This window comes from Leptomonas pyrrhocoris (assembly GCF_001293395.1).
Source record: "Leptomonas pyrrhocoris isolate H10 chromosome Unknown, whole genome shotgun sequence".
Classification (NCBI taxonomy): domain Eukaryota; phylum Euglenozoa; class Kinetoplastea; order Trypanosomatida; family Trypanosomatidae; genus Leptomonas; species Leptomonas pyrrhocoris.
The window spans coordinates 454,812-467,390 of NW_015438377.1; the positions used below are offsets into that span (position 1 = coordinate 454,812).

At 58.7% G+C, this 12,579-nt stretch overlaps 3 protein-coding genes across 4 annotated transcripts; all 3 read left to right on the plus strand.

Moving 5' to 3' along the window:
• Nucleotides 1-438: 438 nt before the first annotated feature.
• Nucleotides 439-3,324, plus strand: ABB37_07996 (hypothetical protein; the record flags this gene model as incomplete). The annotated part of the gene is made up of 1 exon (XM_015806822.1): nt 439-3,324. Exon 1 carries the CDS (start codon nt 1,348-1,350, stop codon nt 3,322-3,324), a length of 1,977 nt encoding a protein of 658 aa, XP_015654693.1. The 5' UTR covers nt 439-1,347.
• A 680-nt stretch (nt 3,325-4,004) lies between these two features.
• On the plus strand, nt 4,005-6,872 carry ABB37_07997 (hypothetical protein; the record flags this gene model as incomplete). Its single annotated transcript, XM_015806823.1, has 1 exon — nt 4,005-6,872. One exon carries the CDS (start codon nt 4,005-4,007, stop codon nt 6,870-6,872), a length of 2,868 nt encoding a protein of 955 aa, XP_015654694.1.
• Nucleotides 6,873-7,312: 440 nt separating this feature from the next.
• On the plus strand, nt 7,313-10,106 carry ABB37_07998 (hypothetical protein; the record flags this gene model as incomplete). 2 transcript variants are annotated; one of them, XM_015806824.1, is made up of 1 exon in its annotated part: nt 7,313-10,106. In XM_015806824.1, exon 1 carries the CDS (start codon nt 8,229-8,231, stop codon nt 10,104-10,106), a length of 1,878 nt encoding a protein of 625 aa, XP_015654695.1. In that variant the 5' UTR covers nt 7,313-8,228. The 2 variants fall into 2 exon arrangements, with proteins under 2 accessions (XP_015654695.1, XP_015654696.1); XM_015806825.1 differs by having other exon boundaries at nt 7,330-10,106.
• Between the last annotated feature and the right edge of the window lie 2,473 nt (nt 10,107-12,579).

The window sequence follows — 12,579 nt, forward strand, 5'->3', positions numbered from 1 at the left end:
AAACCGGAGTTACATGACTTTTCTCTACTTTTTACAAAAGATATATCTGTAGGAGTTGTCTACGCACCTTCGGACTTAGCAGAAGGAAGAGGAAAACAAAGCACACTCTTTTCAACGCTTACTTGCAGAGCAGATGAGGATCTGCGTGCAGAGAGAGAGAGCACCCACCGTGTGAACATGGACATTTTTTTGCCTTTTCATTGGGTTAAAAGCGTAACTGCCAGAAAGGACAGCTGGCCGGCCGCTTTACCTTTCTTTATTTTTAATGGCGAAGTGCATCTGTCGGATCGCGAGGATTCGTCGATGCACGCCGCACCTTTCCCGCTACCCACAGCTGAAATGCTCCCGATGACCGCACTCGCTCTTCTCTCTTTCCCTTTTCCCTTTTCCTAAAACCTCACCTAACTGTTTCTTCGTGGTGAAACCGCCATGTTGCGCAGCGTCAGCGTGCACGGCGAGCTCTCTCCGGCTGTGCGTACGCACATCCCCTCTCTCTTGGTAGCTGTCGCTGACCGTTGCTTCGAATTCGTGCGTGGTGAGAGGACGCTTCTTCGCGGCACCGTGGGAAAGGAAAACACACCTGCAACTCCAAGGTAACACAGACCAAATTCTGTACCGTCTCTTTTCCCTCGCTTTGCTGCTCCTCGTTTTTTTTGTGATTCTTAGAGAAACGCTTCCTTCTTTGCTGCTTTAGAGTTCGAAGGGAGCCGCGCTTGATATTGAAGGCACTATCCAAAGGGGGAATATATATATATATAGATGCCCGTCATTCTCCGCCTCTGCGTGGCCATTGAGAAGGCAGCCCTTCCGCCGCCGCCTTCTTCTATTCTGATGAACCCGACTTCAACCGTCAAGCGCGCCGCGGCGGGGCACGCAGAGCCGGAGGCGGCACGACGCGTTGCAGGTTCCGCTGAGCCAACCCAGCCCAAAGCTGTGGAGGAAACGACGCAGACGCCAACCACCACCAGTACCAACAGCAAAACCGCGGCCAGAAACGCGGCGGACACCCCAAATACCACCGCCTCGCCGCCGCATCCTCAACGGCGGCGTCACAACCTCCTGCACTGGTTCAAGCGCCGCGGCGGAAAGAAGGCGGTGGCCGATGGAGCCGCAACGACGAGCGCGGCGCCAGCGCAGGTACCAAAGCCGGCGTCGCACGAAGCGGCTGCTGGGGCTGCTGCTGATCCTGATGCCTCCCACTGCTCGACCCTGCACCCGCGGCACGCCTCCGACCCCCCTCCATTAAGCACCGCAAATTTCTTACCACCACCACACCCCTCGACATCGCCCGTAGCCGCTGACAACGAGGGGAACACCCAGGCAGACGCGGAGCCGCAGCGCTCGCTGATGTGGGTCTCCGTCCTGCTCACTCCGACTACCACCGTCAAGTCGGTCGTGGAGCTGGTTCACAGCATGGTGGAGCGGCGCATGGGTGCAAGGTTGTGCGAGGAGGGCGACGTTCACAACTTCTCGAGCACCACCACCCCGGCAGGCTCCTTTGCGATGGTGCCGTCGCATGCGGGGACAACGGACGAGACGGGTCATCGGGCCGGCTCCAACAGCGGTCGTGGTGCCCGTGGAGGGGGTACCACTACTCTTACTCCTTCACCTACCGTGAGTGCCCCCACTGTACAGGTCGTCAGTCCTACCTCGAAGACGGCACCATCGCCAGCTGCTGCCGCCGCCGCAGTGGATTCGACGGAGTGGTGTCTCTGCGTGCAGGACGGCGATGGAGTTTTCCACTGGATGGGCAGCACCCGGCACTATCAGAAGAGCGCCGTTCTCCACGCCCCCTTTGCGGCGGAGGCGTGTCTGCAGTCGCACGCCGCGTTTGAGGCGGAGCGGTTGAAGCTGAAGGCAGAGGCACGGGCACGGCGTAAAGCGCAGGTGCGAACGTCGGCGGGTGGCAGCTCGCGGCGGGCGTCGTTCGCCACGCAGGGTGGACCGGCGGCGCTGGAGGGGTCCGACTCCGCATCCACCGCCGCCTCAACACTCGGGAGCGATTCCTCCTCGCGCAGTTCATCAGCGGGGGAGGCGGAGGGAGACGGCGCAGCCGGGCGCGGCGGTCGACGCGGTCGCCGTCTACCCCGGCCCTTTCACCACCGCCACACGCACATCACCGACGGTTCAGGAAAAGCGGGCAGACGCGACACGAAAACGAACCGCAAGAGAAGAGGAGGAAAGGCGGCCGAGTTGCCCGACGCGCCGGACACGCTGCGCTCCTCCAGCGCCACGGCCAAAGCCTTCGCGAACCCGTCGGCGGATGAGGCCAAATTTGCGTTCTTGAAGGGTGTGGTGGTGCCATCGCTGGTGCTGCAGCAGCGCAATCCTGCGCTGGCGCGACACCGCCACAGGCTCCCTCTCTACAGTGAAGTGCACGTGCCGCGGGCGATGCGGGCGGAGCCGCTTGACCCAGCCCCAGCCACCCCCACAATGATAAAGCCATCACCTACATCAGAAACGGCCGAAGTTCCGTCCGCGCCTGCACCCGCGCTGGGGTCGCCGTCCTCCGTGGCGGCCAAGGCTTCCTTCGATATGCCTCTCGTGCACACGTCGTTTTCGAAAGAGGAGGACGTGGATGTGGACGTACCGCCTTCAGTGCCGGCGCAAACGGGTTCTTCGGCGTCCTTGGCGTCGACGCCGCCCACACCTGCGCCACAGCAGGCGCATGCAGCAGCGGACTCGTTGAATGCTACACTGCCTCCTACTGGGGTTGTGGACAACGGCACGGATGCTGCCGCTGCTGCTGACGCCCCGCGAAAGAGTTGGACAACGTGGGGTGAGTCGCGTGAGGACGCGGAGGGGAGAGAGCCAACACGCGCTGCGGACGGGCACACAGATGCGCCGGTGGGCCTTGTCCCGCACGCCACCGCACGGGGCAGACGCGTCAGTGGCCCGCTGGGCGCTGTCGCCGATGAAAAGGCGACGGAGGGCCGGCCGGGCGATGCAGCTGACGTGGAACCCAAAACAGCCGCGGAAGTGCCGGTGCAGTGGACGAAGGAGGAGGATGTTGCACGGCTGGGCCTGGCCGCGGCCCAGCGCGACTACGCTGCGGCGCTGGCGGCCTACCGAGCCGCCGTCCCACCGCCGCCCACGAGCATCCATGAACATTTGGACACCGCGAAGGGCGGCGCGGATGCCGCCAGCGTGAACGTCGATGCGGAGCTCGCTGCATTGATGAAGCGCAAAGTTGAACTGCAGGCCGCCGTCGAGGCGGGACGGCAGGCAGAGCGGCAATGCGAGCGGCTCACTGCACTCGTGGAGTGTATGGAGAAGGAGCTGCGCGAGCGTGAGGAGCGTCGGGCGTTGCTGACGGCGCGTTAAAGGTGCGGAGCTGTGATGTTGCTGTGGGTTGCACCATCCTCCTTTTTCTCCTACTTTTATTTCCGTTAGGAGTTGTGAAGTGCGCATCGTCACCATTGGTGCAGAAATGAAGGCTTTTCAATTTGAATAGGAGCGCGAGATCGTTCGTTGGTGACACGCTGTAGGGCAACTTAGTGTTTCTCTGTGTCTCTCTCCGAGGGGGGCGGGAGGCCGAAACTGTCCATTTGTTGCTCCATCCCCCCCCTTCTCTCTTGCGCTTGTTCGCCTGAACTTTACCCTTCTTCTTTTCTCTTTCTTCTTTATTAACTCTTACAACAACTCGTTGCTTCCGCACAAACATCAACCGGCACAGCACAGCAGCAGCAACAGCAGAAGCAAAAAAAAAAGGCTGTGGAGCGAGAAAAGAAGGAGAAGGTGAGGACGTTCGCGTTTCTGGAACGCACGCTGCGCTTACGCATCCTTGTTTATGCCTTTGCTGTATCTCCATTGCATTATTCTCTGTGAGCTCTATCGTCGAGACGGGCAAGGAGGTTTCTTGAGCTCCTCCACACCCCGTCGCCGAGGAAAAACAATTAAAAAGGCGTTGGTGGCACTTGCACCATTTCTTTTTTCTAGGTCAGCATATCTGGATCAACGAAGAAGCCACTCGTAGTCCCCCCCTTGGCCCCTATCCCTGATAGATGCGCGCCCTCAACTCTGCAGGGGCGGTATCGATGGTCGTCGTGGTCGACGTGGTGGATACGGCGACGGCCAACAACGCCGTTGCGCGCGCGAATACCCCCGAGAACGCGCCGGACGCGGACCATCCGATAGAGCGATTGGAGATCGACGTGGACGTCACACCGTACACGACGGCGGATGCCCTACTAGCCGATGTGGAAGCCGCGCTAGAAGAAATGGAGTGTTTCCTGTGTGTCCCCCGCAGCGCGGCAGCCCTCGCTGCCGGACATGTACTGCCTCCGCTGTCAGCTGTAGAATTGGCTATGCGGTCGGCGGTGTCGAGCGCCAGCAGCAGTGAAGACAACACGTTGGTCAGTCACTACGTGTCTGCTCTGCGGCACGTGAGGGGCGCAGCGGCTCTTGCGAGAGGGGCACTGCGCATCGGCGGTGAGTGTGTGTGCCGTGACCCATCAACAACGACCACTTCCTCAGCTCCCCAGGAGCAACAGCCGACAGTTTGGTCCGTCGTCCCGCGACCTCTTGGTGCGCCTGCGGAGTCGCTTGTCGCAGTCTCCACCTCCACCGCCGCCACCTCTGGGGCCTCCTCCCGCCTGCTGACACGCGAGGAGCCCACACCGTCGTCCACTGCTGCTGCGGCAACAGGAGAGGCAGGCCATGCAGCCTCTCGTGGAACCGGCGACGTACAAGAGAAGACTCCACATGACGGCGCGGCTGACTCGGAGAAGAAAAAGGAATCGGAGAACGGCAGTGCGAAGGGGCACGCGACGCCCACTTCAAAGCCAGCAGCGGCGTGTCCCCTCTCCCCGCACTCTGCCGCCGCTTCGGTGGTGGCTTTAGAGGACGTCGATGTGTTTTCGTTTCGTCGCCTGCAGGCCCACCGTGCCCTCGTCCTCGCTCGTGAGGAGACCGGCGCCAATGCGACGTCGGTGCTGCCGGGTGGCACCGGTGCGGCAACGTCGGAGGAGCAGCAGCGGCTGCGGCCCACCCTGCCCTGGGCAGCTGTGGAGGCGGCCGTACAGGCGGAGGTGCGTCTCCTGCAGGCACAACACGTGCTCACGGACGGATGCGCCGAGACGACGGAAGCGCTGAAGCACGCAGGCCACCTGCTGCACGATGCGGCGTCTTCGTTGCCGGCTGCACGAGCTCGTCTGCGCGCTGCGTGGCTGACGGCGGCTCAAGAGGAGACGGCGGCCTATCAAACGGAGATCGAGGAGCTGCGCCAGGCGACGGAGAAGGCGGAGGTGTGGCGTGCGGCGCTGAAGGAAAGCGTCCGAATGGAGGTGGCAGCGCTGGAGAAGGAGGTGGCGCAGCAGACGACGGTGGTGGCCGAACGTGATGTGCTGCGTAGTCGCGTAGAGCAACTGGAGGCGCAGGTGGCTGCGGCGAAGGCAGAGGAAATGGCCCTGTTGCAGTCTTCCAAAGCGGTACCTGAGAAAACGAGATCACCGACAACCGCGGCGGGCGACGCAGCCGTGGAGAAGAGGGATGCGACTGCGAAAGCACCACGAGAAGGAGAACGCACCCAGAGCAAAATAGAGACGGTGGCAGCAACAGAGTCGGCGCCGTTGCTGTCATCCCACGACGCGCTACGTCGGCAGTTGTCGCCCCCTTCTCCATCGTTATCCTCTCCTGCTTCGACGACTTCCTCGAGCGACTCGAACCTTCCGCCACCACCGCCATCGCCGCCACCGACCACGGAATCAGCGCTCGCGTCTACGCATCGGCCAAGAGCGACCTATACAAACACGACGCCCACCCAGAGGACGACGTCGGATCCGCCGCTGCTGCCGGAGCAGCGGTGGTCTGGCCGGCGGGTCCCGCTTCTTCACGCAGACATTCCTGCTGCTGCTGCTGCTGCTGCTCCACCTCCACCGCCGCGGCGTCGTCACGGCCGTCTCAGCCTCGAGCGAAGTTTTCTCTCACCCGCACTGCAGGAGGAGGTGCGAGCTGCCTTGGCCCCAGACGCGGAGCAGAGTACCGGGTCCACGTCTTCTTCGCCCGCTGCCGCTTCGGACGGGGACGGGGGTGCCGGCTCTCCACCACGCAACCGACGCCTCCTGAAAGGGGCAACAGGCTATGCTGACCCGGATCAATTCCCACCCCCTCCCCCTCATCCGCCGTCGCGCCGTCGTCGCTACCAACGAAAGGAAGATGCAGCTGCTTGGGCTGAGGACGACGTACCGACCGGGCCCTCTGAGGATGTTGACGCTGCTGCTGCTGCTGCTGCCGCAGAGTCTCGACTCCCCGTGCCAGCTTCCGTCACGCCGCTTCGCACCGCCTTTGCCACCGCGTACTCGCCTTCTCCTGTGGTGCCGGGCGTATACTCGCAAGAGGGGCGCCGCCCGGGTGACTCTCTAGGTGGGGCTTCGTCCGCACCGCGTCCTCGTCAAGCGCCCAGCGCGCCGATCCCCTCCCCAGCCTTCTCCAGATTATACGACGAAGGAGAGCGGTCAACGTGGCTGACGGCGCATCCCTCTCAGCGGACTGACCGGCAAACCTCCGCCAGGGCCGCTGCAGCGGCGGAGCTGCAGCAGGTGACGGCTGCGCTGCGCCGTCACATCCGCGAGCCGCAGCCCGATCCGTTAGAGGGTCAGCGGCTGCTTCAACAAGTGCGGGAGCTGCGCCGTGCGATGGAGCGCGACAGCGTCACGGATGAAGGGGACGGTGCGGAGGAAAGCACTCACGAGGCGGATGCGCGGCGCAGTAGGCACGGAGGTGGAGGGGAAAACGCGACTTTTGTGGACCCGCATGAAGCCCGTGCTTCCGCTGCTGTGTCACGCACCGCAGATCGCCAGCCTTTTGCATCGTCGTCACTCCTATACGATTCCCGCGTGCCGAGTCGGCGCAACGGCGTGTACAGGTATTGAAGGTGTCCCACGGCACATGGTGGCAAATAAACGCGGGACTTCTTCTCCTTTTTCTTTCCTCTTCACGACGGCACGTGTGGCGTGCACCTCTCAAACGTGCTGCCTATTCCGTTCCTCACGCCGATCGCCGCAACAGCATCAAAAGCTAAACATTTTAATGGACTCGCTCTTTTCCTCGCCTCCCAGGTGCACAACTAGTCCAGCGAGCGTGAAGAAGGTGACTCCCCACGCCGCTCTATTGCCTCGGCTTTGTATCCTTCTAGCAGCTGCCCTTTCTCTTATTCCCTCTTTATATATCGTACACATCCACCTGGCAGTGTACATCGCAAAGCCGTCCTCCATCGTGTAGGGGCGTCTTCCTCCCATGTCAACCTTTCTCCCCCCCCCCCCTCACCCGCTTCTCTTTCTCCTACAACTGTCACAACGAATACTTGCTGCGGAGAACACATCGATTTTTAGTCGCGCAGTCTTTTTAAAATACAAATCTGTCTCTTCCCTCTCCTCCCACAGAAAGAAAAGAGACTCCGGAGAGCCAACTGCGCGCTTACGTTGCGCGTGCCTTCACTTGCCCAGTCTCGCCATTCCTCCGTCCTCGTTTTATATTTATCTATCTCTCTCTCCCGCTTCATTTTTGCAAAAAGGATTTTCTCTTCGCTTTCGTCTTTGTTTATTTCGTGTGCGTTTACTGTTCTCTTTTCCCTCCTGCTTCCGTTTCTGCCTATCCGCCGTCGTTCATTGATATATTTATAGTGCTCTTGGTGTCGACAGCGAAGAATTCCTTTGCTTCACCGGCACTGATTTGTGTTGCCTCTGCTGTTTTTTTTACTAAAAAGAAAAAAAACACGAATCAACATCAGAATTGTTTTTAGAAAGCACCTTCTCTCTGTGTGCGTATGCGCTGAGAGAAATCTTTCTTTCCTTCACCTCTTTTCCCCACGCCCGCTTTTTTCTTTCTTTTCTCCTTGTCAGCCGCGGTAGGAAGTACTCCCGTTGCTGCTACTATTCAGTCTCGTTAACCCCACACCACACCACACCACCTGCTTCTATCTTCATTTGTATTTTTTTTGTTGGTGTTTGTCCCTTTTCCGTTCTCCTTCTGCTCCGCGGCCAACGTTGTGCCTCCGTGCGCGGTTTCTGTACTGGGGTCGACGGTTGAGCCGAGGCGCCACTCGAGCTTCGACGGTCGCCGTATTTTCCCGTGTCTTTCCCGTTTCGCTTTGGCTTCCTCAGGAGGCAAAAAAAATACAAAGCAAATAAAACGGTGAAGAAGAAGGAGCCGTCTTCTCATTGCCATCAGACTCCACTCACACATACACGCATACACATAACACCACCATCAGCAAAAGCACTTCCACCATGGACCCCACCTCTAACGACTACGCCTCTCCCCCCTCCAGTCCGGTAGAGCGAGACCTCACGGCCGTGATGATGGCGGACGAGGACCCCTCCACGCCGCACAACTCCACCGTCACCACCACTGCGGCCGCGGCGGCAGGTGCTGTCGATCTGCCCCACAACGTCAGCAGCTGGGAGTTGCTGGACATCACGGCGGCGTCGTTCACCGCCCAGAACGGCGGAGGCTTCGGTCTGACCGCCCTCCCCATCAGAGGAGAAAGAAGGGACAGTAACGCTGATGAAACACCCGCGGCGGCGATGGCGCACTCATCGACGAGGGAGGATGACGCCCCAGCGCACGTAGATGCCACAACGGGTGCACCGTCGGTTCCGCCTCCACACGATGCACTCCGGGAAGGGGCGTCGGATGTGTACGACGCTTTCCCCACCGCAGAAAGCGGCTGCGTCTCCCCAGCCAACTCCACCCTCAGTGGGTGGTCCCTCATCTCTATTCCGTCGGAGGCGCACTTCAACTTGGGCGTCGCGGCACCCGCATCGCAAACACAGCCGCCGTGTACGGCAGCCGACGCTGACGCCACGAACACCGATTGCAAGGGCAGGACTCACAAGATGGGCCATGAAGGCGGCGCTGCGGATCCGTTGGTCGCCGATCGTGTTGTGTCTCAGGCTCTCTTCATCGCCTCTCCTCTTCTGTCGCCGGTGCCGCTGGCGCACGAGATCGCTTCTGTTGCTGCCGCAGTGGGAAGCAGAGGGCGTGAGGGCTGGTCGACGACGAGCTACGAAGAGGTGTGCATGAGCGACGCCTGCAAGAGTGGCGGCCAGACCACCCGCGCTGTCTCGTCGATCGTCTCCGCCTGCACGACACCGTCGCCCTTGCACAGCGCCGCCTTCCTTGCGGAGGTCAGCACCCTCTGCCCTCCAGGGGGGGCTCTGCCAGAAGAGGAAGGGGCGGGCGAGGCGATGGCGGCGTCCAGGCCGTCCCATCACGAATTGGCGAGAGCGCAGTGGACGACGTGGATGTGCAGGGAGGTGGAGGGGGACGGTACGGTGCACGAGGGCGTCGAGCAGCTGTCTGGTCTCCCCCCGTCTTCACCCACAGCCTCCACCGACGCCTCGAAGACGGCATCGAGCCGGACGGCGACGTGGTCGGCGCGGCGGCTGTCTTTCCTTTCCGCCTCGACGGCCACCGTGTCGTTCACCGCCGCCTTCATTCCGCGGACGTCTCTCACAGGTTTCACGGGTGCCACGGCGTCCCTCTTCCACGCGAACGGTGAGGCCACGGTGCACGACACGCCGCCGCCACCGCCTTCCTCCGCGTCCTCGTCGACCGCCTCTTCTTCGCCTTTTTTGTCGGTGCTGGTGGGCGACGCAGCGCAGTGGTGGTCCTGGACGCGTGTGGCGTGCGCCGATGGCCCGCAGCGGGCCCTGCGGGGTCTGCACCAGGTGTGCGACTACATCTGGATGGACCTGAAGGAACACTGGTACCCGCAGCTGCGGCTGGTGCTGGGCGATCACTCCTGTGCGGCGAAGGTCCACCGCACGTACCGCGGCCGCCGACGCGTTTCCCACCGGAAGGCCGACAAGAAGGCGGCGACGCTGTCGGGGCACGCGTCACACCGGCTTGACGACGGCGTGGAGCCGAAGGAGTGGCGAAGCGTCTCTGCGCCGTGCCTGGTCAGCGGACAGGTGTACCCCTCTCACGAGTCCAAGCGTGCCGCAGCGGCGGTGAGTGAGAAATGGAAGGACTTGCACTCTGAAACAGGTAAGGGCTGCGGTCACGCCTCCCGATCCACGCGGCACGGGCTGCAGCTTTGTTTTGCCGTCACGGCAGACGCCGTGGCATCCGCTGCGCAGGGCTTGTGCGTCTTCCTGCTGTGACCGGGAGGGCCTCCTTGTACTTTTCCTCTCTCTTCCTATTTATCTATTTATCTATTCACCAACTAGGTAGTTTCTCAACTCTGATTTTTGTTTCCTTCATTTAACTGTTTTAGTTTTTGTCTCACCTGACCTTCCTGCGCCGTTGTGTGCGTGCTGTGGATGTACGCGTTTGACCTCTTTCGACACCCCTGCTTCCCCTTTTTTGTTTGTTTCTTTTGTATGTTTGTTGCCTTCTCTCCCTCTCTCCCTCTCTGTGTGAGTTCGTGTGCCCACGTGTCGCCTTCCATCTTGTGTGCTGCGCAGTTCCGTCAGGAGGCCCTTTTCAAAAGTCTCTCCCTTTTTCCTTTTAAGCTGTGCTCGTCCCGTCACGCACTTGGCCAGCCCACCTGTTCTGCCTTTTCCACCTTTTCCCGTTCCTTCACTTCGTGCCGTTTCTCTGATACCACTTCTTTCTTTCTTTCTGTTCTGTTCTTCTTTGAGGGGGTTTCCGCCCTGCGTTGTTCAACGCGTTCCTTCAGCAGACTAAGCCGTCACGCAGTCCTCCCCACCGACACACACAAGGCATAATAACTTCCCGACGACATCGTGCGTCCGTCTCTCCCTCTCTTTCTCTCTGTGTGTGTTTTCTTCGTATTATGAAAATAAAAGTGTTCTTTCGCTTTCCGTTTGAATCTTGAGACCTGCGGTTATTTATTTACTTGAATGATTATTGCTACTACTCTAAATTGCTGCGTTCTTCTTCTTCCTTTTCCGCAGAACAGCGTTGTACCGCCTCTATTTTACTGCTTTTGCTGGGCGTGCGTGCGTAATTCCCCTACTTCTACCGTTTGTTAGGAAGCTAGATGCATTAGTAAATATATATGTATATGTTTACGCATTTCCGCGCCCGTGGGTTTCCGTTGGTGGCTCTATCCATGCCTGTCGCGTCACGCCCTCTGCGGCAAAGCGAATGCCGTGACTGAAAGGTAGGAGGAAAAGCCACAACCACAACTAGTATTTCCCGTTGTTTAAAAGAAGATTTTGTTTTTGTTTTTTAAAGCTGTATCTCTCCCAATATATATGTCTACGTGTCTGGGTGTGTGTCCGTGCGTGTCGGTTTGTGTGTGTGTGTACTTATGAAGTTCAGAGGGGCCGAGTAACGAAGAATGAAAAGAGACTGTAAGGACTTCGATTTGTTCATCTGCAGTGTGTTTTTCCCCTTTTTTTTTTCCTCATTTGCTTAAACCAGTGCTATTATTATTATTATTCCTACTTGTGGTTTTTGTGTTTATAAGTGGAGGAGCGTTTATACCTTTTATGTTGCGACACGCTCGTCAATGAAAAATACAACGACGTTGATGCCTTGCCTTTCTTTTCCCCGTTTTTCTTTTTGTTCTTTCATACTCTGCACATACACGCAAGGAAATCAACCGACAATAGATCAAGGAAACAATCAAAAGTTTATTATTAAGTCCGCTAACAACGAAGTTATATATATTTGAAGACGAAGGAAGAGTGGACGAGGCGGTACATTCGCTGGCCTCTCTTCGTGCGTGTACGTGCTTCCACGCCTACACCTCTTCACGATTCAAAGAAAGCAAAACAAAGAAGGATACACCCACACACACATAAAAACACGCATACACAAATCTTTGCTTCTGTTAATACATTTCTCTGCTTTTTTTGTGTGTGTTTTTTTTTACTGGGAGCGAAGCGGGCAAAACTGCACTGTTATCTACTCGCTTTTGTGCCTTCCTCAGTGCCTCTCACACTGCCACGAAGCAGCCCAGCCCACTCCCCTTCCCCCCTCCCCCAAGAAGGAATTATCTGGCCAAGGCGCAGGGACAACTATGCTGCAGAGAGACACGTGTTCCGCACTGTCACGCTGCGCACTGCGGTGTGGGTGATTTTCGTTGTTGTTGTTGTTCGTGACGCCTGAGACTTTTTTCTCTTTTTCTTTTCCTCTATGCATATTCTGCGTAGTCAGGTGGAATAGAAGGAGAGGAGCGCCGACATGTATGCACCACTGCAAAAAGACGAAGAGAAAGGAGCGCGTCTTTTGCGTGTGCGCTCTCTCAAACCAGCTGCTCTCGTGCTATACCGCAGCAGGGGCCTAAACAACGTGCCGGGTGAAGCAATAGAGGTGAAAAAAGAAAAACTGCTGAGCGGCGCACAAGGCGCGTTGCGTATACGGCGCTTATGTCTCTCCATCAACAGGGCCTTTTACTTTTCTTTCTTTGGGTTTCCCCCTTCAGGATCAGAGAAGAAGACGAAAAAAAACACACACGCTGGAAGAACCCCCAACTCCGGCAAAAAGAGCTTGTTGATGACGAGCTCTCTTCCCCACGCTCCTCCACACACCTCGTTGTGTGCCGCGTAGCGTCCGCGTCTCGCCTGTGATGCACGTCGCCTCAGCTTTGTGATGTCGACTCCCAACCTCCGTTTCTTTTTTGTTTTCTTCTCCTTTCGTTGCCGTTGGGTGGGCGCTGTATAT